Source organism: Sciurus carolinensis, chromosome X (genome assembly GCF_902686445.1).
Source record: "Sciurus carolinensis chromosome X, mSciCar1.2, whole genome shotgun sequence".
Taxonomy (NCBI): Eukaryota; Metazoa; Chordata; class Mammalia; order Rodentia; family Sciuridae; genus Sciurus; species Sciurus carolinensis.
In genome coordinates, this window is record NC_062232.1 from 52,931,317 (window position 1) to 52,942,650 (window position 11,334).

Sequence of the window (11,334 nt, forward strand, 5' to 3'; positions counted from 1 at the left end):
GCACCGCTAAAGATACCGGGTCTGGGTGTGGGCAGAACTCAGACTCCATGTGTGAGCAGCCCCTGGACAGCCTGTTAAAAAACAGATGCTGGCTTAGCAGAGCAGGGACAGGGCTTAAGCTTCTGCATTTCTCACCAGCTCCTAGGTGATAGTGATGCTACCGCTCTAGGTCCACACTTTGAGCAGCAAGGGGCTAGATCAGTGATTCTCAATAGAACAGTTCTTGTGCAGCATTATGAGCTGAAAAGCAAAGGAATAGCATAATCCCATTGCTACTCGAGGCCACTTTTATTCTTGTGCAGACAGTGGATTGGAAAGAGCAAGAGTTTAAGTACGGAAGCCAGATAGGAGACTGTCATCCAGGTGAGAGGTGTTGGTGGCCTGCATTCCTGGTCATGGAGAACCCAGGGGGCATTTGACAATGCTGCAGATATTTTTTGGTTCTCACAACTGGGAAGGTGGGAAGAATGCTGCTGGCATCTAGTGAGTAGAGGGGCCAGGGAAGTTGTCCAGTGTCCTACCTTGCACACACAGCACAACCCCCACGACAAAGAATTATCTGGCCCAAAATGTTAGTAGTGGTGCTGCTGAGAACCCTAAAGGGTATTGAGCAGGGGACATTTCTACCGAGGACTCAGTGCCTAGTAATGGTGGGCTAGATGAGGGATAAGAAGTATGCCCATTAAGTGGAACTTTGAAGAGAGATTTTAAAAGAAGTGTAACAGTGTCCATGATTTCTGCTGTACACCAGGGCTGGAGCCAACAGGACAAAGCATGGATTAAGTAGAGCTTAAAGGCACATATGGTGCCTGGTAAGGCAGATTCCTGTTTTTATTAAAAAAATTACCTCCTCACATTTGTACTGCCCTTGGGAACTTAGAAAACATTTTCATATATGCCATATTATTTGACCCACACCATACCCTAATGAGGTAGAACAAGGATTATTTTCTCTATCCCTTTTTGAATTTAGCAACTTGACACTATCAGCCAAGGAAATGTTTGCCAAATGGAATGGAACTGAAATTTGCCTCATTATATATAGGTAACCTTGTACAAGCGAAGACACCTCTTTGAACCAAGTATAAAATGATAGTGTTGGATGGGATGATTGGTAAGACTCCTTCTGCTCTGACATAGGAGTAATTTTGATTTTTGCCAGCAAACAGATTCTAAGTCTTGGATGACTGTAGATTGGGGAATTTGGGTGCCCAGGCTCTATGAGATGGGAGATCTTAGGGTAGGATATAATAGCCATGACCCGAACCCTTCTTCCTCTTGTCCTCCAGGGTCCGTTAGGTCGTTGAGGCACCTTTGAGAGGTGATAAGTTGGCCTTCCCCACCCCTTTCCTCTGAGGTGGGAAGTGGCTGGCACATGGGCTGATGCTCTTTCCTCTCCCCACAGGCTGTCTACAAGGCCTGGCTGTGCTCAGAATACTTCAGCGTGACCCAGCAGGAATGCCAGCGCTGGGTGCCCTGCAAGCAATACTGCCTGGAGGTGCAGACCCGGTGCCCCTTTATCCTCCCCGACAATGAGGAAATGGTGTACGGAGGGCTCCCTGGCTTTATCTGTACAGGTAAAGGCAGGGCTCTGGGGAAGAGGGAGGAGGCTGGGGCCCAGGGCAGTCACCAGGTCAAGGGAGTGGGAGCAGGGAGGACAACAGGAGAATCAGGATAGAAAAAGTCCAATGGTTAGAAGAGTAGGCACCAAGGTCCCCAGGTTGATAGGGTCAAATGGAATGGGGGGGAAAGAGAGACCAGAGTAGCCATCTCTACCCAGAATATACCTAGCCAAGGATTCATCCTAGAGAAGCTAGCTGGGGTTCCCCAGGGAAAGAAGGGCTTGGAAAGGGAGGGTGTTGAGGACCAAAAGAGAAAGAAGTCTTGGTTAGGGCTACCTGAATCCTGGCTTGGGAAACGTCCTCTGCAGGTAAAATAGAGAGACATCAGCTCCCTGAGCATCCCACCACACCTTCCTTATCCATTGGCAGGGTTGCTGGACACTTCACCAAAGCGACCGGAAACCAAGTGCTGTGACGAGCAGTGGGTCTCCTGTGAGTCGGAGAAGAGGAAGTTCAAGGAGTCTGAGGCCCCCAAAACCCACCACCAGCAATTCCACCACTCCTATTTCCACCACTACCACCAACAATATCACCACTACCACCCCCGCCATGACCCTCCAGGCCGTGTCAGCCACAAGCCCTCCCTGCTGCCGGTCTCTGGGGGATCCCGCCTCAGCCCCAGCAGGATCCGGCTCTGTGTCCTTGTTCTCATGCTCCTCCATACCATGGTGTCCTTCTCCAGCAACCAGGGTGGTGGGGGACTGGGGCTGGAGACACTGCCTGCCCTAGAAGAGGGCCTGACACGGGAAGAGTGACAGCAGGGAGGGAGGACAGACCTCCACCACATACTGACAGCAGCTCCAGCCCCCCCCATGTGGGGGGGAGGGAGCTCCTCCCATGGGAGGAATAGAACCAGGTGGGGGGCGGGGGGGAAATGGGGGACCACACATCCCCCCAACCTCCCCCCACCCCAAAGCAGCTCCAACAGAATGGCCAGAGGGCCCCAGGGAGCTGCAAATCTCATCTGGGAGAAAAAGGTAGGAGCAGCAAGTGCCCCCTCCCAAGCCCCATCTATGAGGCTTAGCAAAAAATGGGGGGGAGTAGGGGCTGGAATTGGCCACCCCTGCTGAGAGCCCTGACCCCAGGAAAGGAGGCTGCTCACCCAGCCTCGGCCCTGCAGGGAATGTTGGGGGGCACAGAGGGGAAAAGCTCTTCCCCCCCTTCCGCATTCCTTTTGTTGCCAAGATCCTTAATTCCCTCCTGCCCATATCCCTACAGGCGACGGCAGACAGTGCAATGGCCCTCCTGCCACTTTAGTGCACCTCACCCCACGTGGGGCCACCACAGGTGAAGCACCAGGCTGGGACATGAGGTGTGCCCAGTTGCAGCTAGGTTGGGGCCCCAGTTAAGCTGTGCCCCACCACCCTAGGCAATGAGGGGTAGGAATGGGGTATGGAATAAGTGGTGAAAGAGAATGAAGATAGGGAAGCAGGAGAGGAGAGGAGAGATGCAGACAGAGGGCCTGGAGAGATGGCCTAATGGGCTACTACCAGCTGGCTTTGGGGAGGTGAGTGATTAATGTTGAGGCAAATACAGAATTGATCCCCAAATCAGAGAGAGTTGAAGAAGGAGCCCTCTGGGGAAAGGAACTGAGTTGTTCTGCCAAAAACCAGAAGGCTGAGGGCACGTGGTTGGACTGCCGCTGTCTGAAGGGCCATATCTTACAGAAGGTGCACATACTCCCAAGGGCCACTCTTGCCCTGGAGATCTTGGCCTTGGGGCCAAAGACCTTTCATTTCCGATCTCCATGGGGAGGAGGGACTTGAACCCAAGTGGGTCAGTCCTGGCCTGGGTCCTCATACTCCCCCTTCCTGTCCTAGCCCAGGCCTCCATGAAGGAGAACCTGGAGGCCTTGCCCCAGAGCTCTCCAGAGATGAGCCTCCCCTGTCCCCACCCTATCCCCTTCCCCAGCCTACCAAAGAGTATTCATCCCTTCCCATTCCTGCCCCCGTGGGTTACTACTATTCCAATTCCAAAATCCTCCTCACCCTATAGTGGGTCCCCTGCTCCAGCCATCCCTGTCCCTTGCTGGAGAAAGTCCAGAGGAGGGGAAGAAGACCATTTGACTAAAGATAATGTGCTGTTTTCCCTTGGCTGCAAGACTTGAACTGTTTATAGTCAGGCTAGGGAGCTGAATGAGAAAAGACATTGAGGAGATATTGAGGACCCCGTTGGGGCTATTAGCCTTATACTGATCAGCTGAGAGGGGGAGGCCACATTGCCTGGGACATCGCAAAGCCAGTAAAATCTCACAAGAACCAGAGCCAGAACTATGTGGATCCGGATAGGGTCTTTCAGTTCCAGAAGGGCCTGCATCCTATGATGTGAGGCTAGTGAGTGGAGGAGAGGAGTAGCCCTGGAGCTGTAGCAGAGTGAAAACAAGAAGATGGGGATGGGGAGGGAGAGCTGAACTTGGTCAGCTTAGGGGTGAATGGGAGGCCTCCCTACTAGAGAAGGAATCAAGGACCTCATCTGGATCTCAGACCAGCTTCACGAGCCTGATGAGTCCTTCCCTGACAGTTTCTTCATTTCTCACAGCCTGTTGCCCCATCCCCTTGCCCTGCCCACACACTCCCCTTTTTGGCCCTCAGCACTTTGGGCCTGGCCACATACCCCATCCCTACAGTGCTCTTTTCAGCTGGGGAGGGGAAGAGGTGCTGGCATCTTTCCAGATGTGCTTATGTGTAAGTGAAGGGGCAGGTGCTTGGGCTCCAGAGAGACCCCAAGTACTGTCTTCTAACACCTGCATCCTCAGGAGGGGAAAAGGGACTGGGCAGTAAAGGGGGACCACATGGCCCCAGAGAATGGACCCTTGGAGACTCCCATCCTCTCTTTCCCCTCACCAAGTGCCCAGGAGACCCCTGGCTCAGACCAGCCCAAGGCCTTGCCCAGTGGCAGGGGAAAGGGGCACCACACTCCACCTCAAAGTCATTTGACTGTCCCCATTCACTCCACCAACCCGATCTTCCACCACCTCTCCAGCTGCCCCTGCTCTCCATCACAGGCAGCAGAGCCGGGCAGCTTTCTTATGCCATTTTCTACACTGTGCTTCATGAGTAGGACTTTCTTGCACTAGTTCTATGACTGAGTCTCCAAGCTGGTTTCCTAGTAGTCCCCCATCCCTTCCTCCCTTACCTGGCTATGATTCAGTTGTCTCTGCCCTTCCTCTTACCCCTGCCTCTGTGTTTCAGTGAGAGTCTCTATGTGTACTGCTTTCTGTTTTGTTGCATTGTGGGGCAGAGGATTCTCTGCCCTTGTTTAACCCCATAAATAAATGGTAAGACTTGATGATAACCCTCCCTTCATGGCTTATTCTATGGTGTCCAAGGAAAAAGTCCAGGACCTGGGGAGGGGGTGGAGCCACAGGATGCTGACCCTGTGCCAGGCACCCTGTTGGCTCAAATCTCAGAAAGAAAGGGTGAACTCTGTAGTAGGCTATTCTAGACAAGGAGTCATAAAGCCAACCATCTGCAGGGATCAGGCAGATAACTTTAAAAAGTGAAGTCAGTTGATGTGGGGAAAAGCACAGACTTGACTGGGAGTGGTAAGAGCTGTAGGGCATGTACAGAGGGGTAGCTCAAGCCTAGGGTTGTCCCATGGGAACATGGGCTCAGTATTGCCAGATCTTCTCAATCTTCAAGGAAAGCCAGAACTCAGGATTTTGGTGTGAAGAGCCCTAATTCCTGAATGATGGCTCAAGTCTAAAAACCAGCTGACCAACCTACCTACCTCCATGTGGGCTAAACATCTGCAGGCCCTGCGTGACCTGGGGATCACCAGCTCTCGGCCTTTGTTGCAGCTTCTGGTTCTAGTCTACCTGTCATGTCTCTCCACACCACTTCACCAGGCCCAGCATCCCACCACGTGAGTGAGGGACACTCAGGAAGAACTGCTGGAGAGGCAGCAGAAAGGGCCTTCCACCTCTACTCCTCTTTCACATAAATGTTGGAAAAGGAGAACATTCTCAGGCTGAGCTGCTGAATTGCTTTGCAAAGGAAATGCAAGTCCTCCAAGCCCCCAAAAGTAGCATAACATGTAGGCTAGGGCATGGTCTCTGGAGCCAGACTCTGACTTTAAAATATAGTCACCATCATCTCCTACTGGTATGACTTTGGACAAGTTCCTTTACTTCTTTGAGCCTTAGTGTCCTCATCTATCAAAAGGGTTATTGTGAGAATCAGATGATGTACATAAAGCACTTGGCACAACAGCTGGCACAAAAGAGCCACTCAAATGCCAATAATTATTATTATCATTAGTCATTCAGTCTTTCTTCTCCTTCCTTCATCCCCACCTAAAACGGTCACCAAATTCTGTCATTCTCCCTCTGTGTGTCAAATCCTTCCCCTCCTTTCCACCCTAACTCCCACTAAACCACTTCAGGCCTCAGTATTTTTTGCCTGGACTATGACAATAGCCTATTGTCCAACTGATCTCTTGTCCAATTACTCTGGCTCCAATCCATCCACCACCTAGCAAAGTGCCAGGCACTTTATAGATATTTTGTGAAAGAACTGCACCCGTGGTTGAGTTTCCTAAAGAACACAACTGATTTTCCTATAGCATATGTATGTCACTGTGCAAACACACCAAACACACACACACACACACCCTGAAAATCACATGACTCCACATTGCCTGTAGAATCACGTGGGAACTTCTGAGCATGACACTCAAGGCTATTTATTTCCTAATCCTATCCTACAAATCTGATTGTCCACCATAGGCACTCATGCACTCACCTCTCAACCCATTTCCCACCTGTTTTTTGACTGAATGAGCTCTGTACCTTCTCATCCCCTGTCCTTTGCTCAAATGTTTTTTTCTGCCTGGAATGCCTTCCTCAGCTCTGCCCGTTACTGGCTTACCCAGTTTTCAAAGTCTAGCACAAATGCCCGCTCTGCTTTGAAGAATTCCAGTCTGCCCTCTCCCCAACTGGAAACAATCTCTCCTCTTTACTTTGATAATACTTTGAACCTCAATCATGATACTTCTGACATCCTTTCTGTGTTCAACTTATTCATTCATTCAAATATACCTATTGAGCAACTACAATATGTCAAGCACTGTGCCAGGTGCTGAAATAACGGCAGGGCACAGACACATTACAGATCCACAAGATAGCAGGAACTTATGCAACAGACAACCATAATATACTCACTCTAACATTAGAATAAAATATAAAATACATTTTATGTTGTAATATAAAATAATTGTATCTTAAAATAATTATATTTTAAGATAAATTTTAAAATAAATAAAATTTCATAAAATTTTATATAAAAATATATAAAAAATAAAAATGTAGTGCATTTTTGTTTCACTGCATGTCCATGATGAGGGAGCCAGGCTCTCTTCACCTGAAGAGAGCATAGGAAAGAAATGTGAGAGATTGAAGGTCTCTAATTTACTACACACAAAAGCAGAGGGGGCTACACATTCCACAGTATTAAGGAGGTAAAGGGCACAGTGGATGTGCCACAGAAGTGGCTCCAGCCTTATGACCCCATTTGACTCTTGGACTAGGCTAGTATCACCCCAAAGCTGCCCCCTCTGAGCTCCCCCTCTAACCAGGCCTAGTCCCTGGCACTCTCCTTATTGGTCGGTGGACCTGCAGCCAGCCCCAGTCTCTTCCAGCCCAGCATGAACGAGGAGGACTGCAGGGGCTCGCAGCCCTGGCAGTGCGTCAGCATCACCTGGAAAGTTTTAGCTCGGGGCCCTCCCAGCACAGAGTCTGATTTACTTAGTCTGGAGAGAGGATCCCAGCTTCAGTATTGTTTAACAAAATTCACAAGTAATTCTAGTGTGCAGCCAGGTTGGCAACCATGGGGTGAAGAGAAGGCTGGGGCTACATAAAATCCTTGTTATTTCAGGATAAGTGGTGCTAGAAAAAAGGCCACTCACAACGAATCCACTTGAAATGGGGACAAATGTTTCACAGTAAAGTGGGGGAAAAGCTTTGAATGAGACTTTACCTTGAGAAATAAAATTGGAAATGTAGAAAATATTTAGTTTCCATTTATAATGTTAAATAATTGCAAATATGGACTAATTCTTAGAATGAACAAAGAGTGAATCAAACATTGGAGGATAATGTAATTTTCCTCACCAAAGTGCATGAGAGCATAATATTGACTTTTGCAGCACAGTCATAAGCAGAGTTTTTGTTTTGTTTTTCCAAAATTAGAGCACTTCTTCAATTATCCCAAGGACCTCTCGTAATCCTTTGAGAGTTGAATCATTCTCTTTGAAGCCTTGATCCTGTCATTACCCAGGTCAATCTTCTCTTCTGCCAGTGGTAACTGGTCTTTCTCTGCCAAATCCCCATTTATCAAGGACTTTACATGACATTAGAGATGGTCTCCAATATCGCTTTCATTGACTTCATGAAATCTTGAATCTTTTTCAAGATTTGCAGTTTCACTCTGAGATTTATTTGCATTGTGTAATACTAACAATTAACAAAAGACTAAGAGAGACCTTGGCATAATGAATGTGGATAAACAGTATTGGTGTGTTAAAGTGGGAGGAGGGGCTTACATGAGACTCCAAATAGTGACTATTTTATGTCATGACAACTTTGCCTTTTCTACCCAACTTCATAAAGTCCCTTTTTCTTTTTGGATGTTTAATCTGCTTATCTGTGAAACAAAGGGAGAGGATTAAATGTTGTTATAAAGATTAAATAGTTAACTCAAATGAAGTAAATATATGTGAAGGCACTGAGCCAGTTGCTAGCACAGAAGAGCAACTCCATAACTCCTGCTCTTCCTTCTCTCCCAAACATTTTCAGGTTATTTTAGGAGACACTAAGGGACAAAGAAGGAAAAGGGAGAAGTCCCAGGATTTATGCCCCAGGCTCAAGTTTCTGTTCTACTGCCATTACCTCCTGTCATATTCACTGTGGCAGGTCGCCGAGATCTATTCACTCAACACTGAACACTAGGAGGCTTAACTGCTTAGGGATGTGGAGTGGGAATTCAAAAATCACTCAGACATGGCATCTGCCCTCAAGAAGCTCCTGCTTAGGTTGGGGAGAAAATTTGAGACAGAAATCACTCAAATTACCTGTAGAATTAAGAATTTCTCCCACCTCCATTGTTACCATGCAGTCCAGGACAACAACTCTCTTGGACAACTGCAATGGCCTCCCAGCTGGCCTCCCTGCTTCTAATCTTACACTCTACCCAAAGGGATCTTATAATGTAAATCAGATCATCTCTTTGCCCTGCTAACATCCTCCCACAGTTTTTCATCTCTATCAGAATAAATTCCAAACTCCTTCCCCTGGCTCACAGAGTTTTACACAACCTGCAGCTTGCCTTCCTCCCCAGTCTCACCCAATACACTTTCTTCACTCTCCTCCACTCATCCTGCCTATTTCTTTTCTTCTGCTAGGCTAAGCTTGTTCCTGTCTCAGGACCTTTGTACATGCTGTTTCTCAGCCCCAAATGTTCTTCCACCAGGTTTATCCAAGACTAACTCATCATTATCAGATCTCAACTCGCATGTCACTCTCTCAGAAACACTTTTCTTAACTACTCTAGGTATAACATTGCCCTTCTTGCCCCAGACACCCTGCTTTTTATATGATCTAGCACTTGTAACTATTTGAAATGATCTTGTTTTACATTAGACTCCCTGTATATTGGCTTTCTCTCCATTTGATTGAAAGCTCTGAGCAAACAAAGACCTTGTCTGTCATGTTAACGATCTCCAGTGCCTTAGTCAATGTCCACTGAATGAATGGATGTGGATGCTGAAGCGAGTGTTTCATCTGGGAAGGAGAAAGTGGTTTAGGAAGTGTAGAGTGGGTGGCAATAGATAAGCATGGAAGATTGTCGGAGGTCACAACGTGGAAGGTGTTGAGAATCAAACCGGGTAATCTAGGCTTTACAGGGTGACCCTTTGGGAGCCATGGAAGATTGTTGAGCTCTATCGGCTGATCTAGAGTAAGATTCACCTAGTTCCATGTGCCGGATGGATGGGTGGGTGAAGGGAACGGAGGATCTGGTTTAAAAGCCCACCAACCACTGTCTGCTCAGCCTTCACCTTCGCTTTCCTCTAGGTTCTCTTCCGTGGCCAGGTTCCACCCAGCTCCCCCACTCTTCAGGGGCCACGGAAGAGCCCTGTCTGCCTTTTCTCGACACCGGCCGCTGGGTGGCGCTGTGGTTCCTCCTACCCGGGCTGGAGGCACCAGGGAGGCGGAGGCGCCGCCGCCAAACCAGGCCTGGCGCGGGGGTCGGTGGGCGCCTGCCGAGCAGGCTCTTCCTCATAGGCTCTGTTCTCCCACTTCACATGCTTCCCCCGTGTCCAGACCGTTTCCTGCCCTCATCCGCACCCGAACCCCCGCCGCTGCATGTCCTCCTTCGCCTCTGGCAGTCCATGACTTTCAAACCAGCCAGGCCAAAGGCAGGCCAGAGGCGGGGGCCTGGGCGGGGCGCAGGAGGGACTGGGCCGGGCAGCGCCCTCCCTTTTCAGTCTGTGCAGGACTTGGGCCTCCCTGGACCCCCGGAACGCCACAAGGTTCCCCAGAGCCCCAAGCCAGCCAGCCCACCCCGTCCAGCCAGGCTCCAACCAAAGGAGCTCAGTGCTGCAGAGGCAGCCTTTTGATGCAGAGGGACCAGAGTAAGGCACAAATCCAGTGTTTATGTTAGCCCTGCGTTTCCTCCTGACTCCTGGAGCAAGAGGCCAGTCATTTGGGTCTCCCTCTTTGACCTCTTCCACTCTCTTACCATAATGACCCAGATATTTCTTTCTCTCTCTCTCTCTCTTTCTCACTCTCTCTCTCTCTCTCTCTCTCCCCTCCCCCGACCCCGTGTGTGTGTGTGTGTGTGTGTGTGTGTGTGTAGTATCTTAAAATGATCCCCCACCATCATGGCTGCTATTGTCTACCCAGGTCCTTCTTATTTCCCAACTGGCCTCCCTGCCTCCAGTCTCCCGCTCTTGCAGCTCTTGCAGCCCAGACACCCTGGCTCAGGGCCAGGAGTCTCCTGGAGCATTGGCCTGGCATCCTGCCCCTGAAATGGCTCTTGTTGCTTGCAGAAAGCGAAAGCTGGCATAAAAGGCCCTCCACACTCTGACCTCACCATTTTGGCTACCTCCAACTCACATCCAGAGTCAAAGGCCTACCCCTAGTGGGCTGGCCTGAGTAGAATGGGAACTAGGACAGAAACTGAACACAATGGTAGGCTAGACTCTGTGCAGAACTCTACAGGCATCTATTTGAACAGCCTTCATTCATGAGCACATTGTCACAAGACTGAGAGATGCAGAGGACACACACCTGCCTTCCCTAGAGCACTGGAACAAGTCCAGATATATCCCTTGGACCCTTCTCTTATTCTTCTTGTCCCCTGGATCTCTACTCTCCTGCCATCTCTCTGTCCCTTCTTCCCCTCCACCTTGTCCCCCTCCTGACTCTCCTGCTGCTACAGGAGGCTTATTCTCAATAAGTGCACACCAAACTGTCACAGAGTTGTAGATGATGTGCATGATCAGGTTTCTCCATAATGGCAAGTGTCATTTTCAGCAGTTGGGTTGTTTTTTATTTTTGTTTTCCTCCAGGAGCCTAATAGTCACAGGTTCTAAGACTACATGTAGTTCTCCATGAGAAAATCTTTTTATTAAAATTTATATATATTTCATATTCATATATAATATGCATATATGTATATATGAACTTATCTTTGTTGAACCCAGCACATGGACC

The 11,334-nt window shown here is 49.0% G+C and overlaps 1 protein-coding gene across 1 annotated transcript in view; it reads left to right on the plus strand.

The window, feature by feature from the left end:
* Positions 1-4,910, plus strand: part of Nalf2 (NALCN channel auxiliary factor 2) — a 28,385-nt gene extending 23,475 nt beyond the window's left edge. The window contains exons 2-3 of the mRNA XM_047535075.1: positions 1,406-1,577; positions 1,992-4,910. Of these exons, the coding sequence (XP_047391031.1) occupies positions 1,406-1,577; positions 1,992-2,377 (558 nt within the window). The 3' untranslated portion in view covers positions 2,378-4,910. The remainder of the gene's footprint in view (positions 1-1,405; positions 1,578-1,991) is intronic.
* The last annotated feature ends 6,424 nt before the right edge of the window (positions 4,911-11,334 follow it).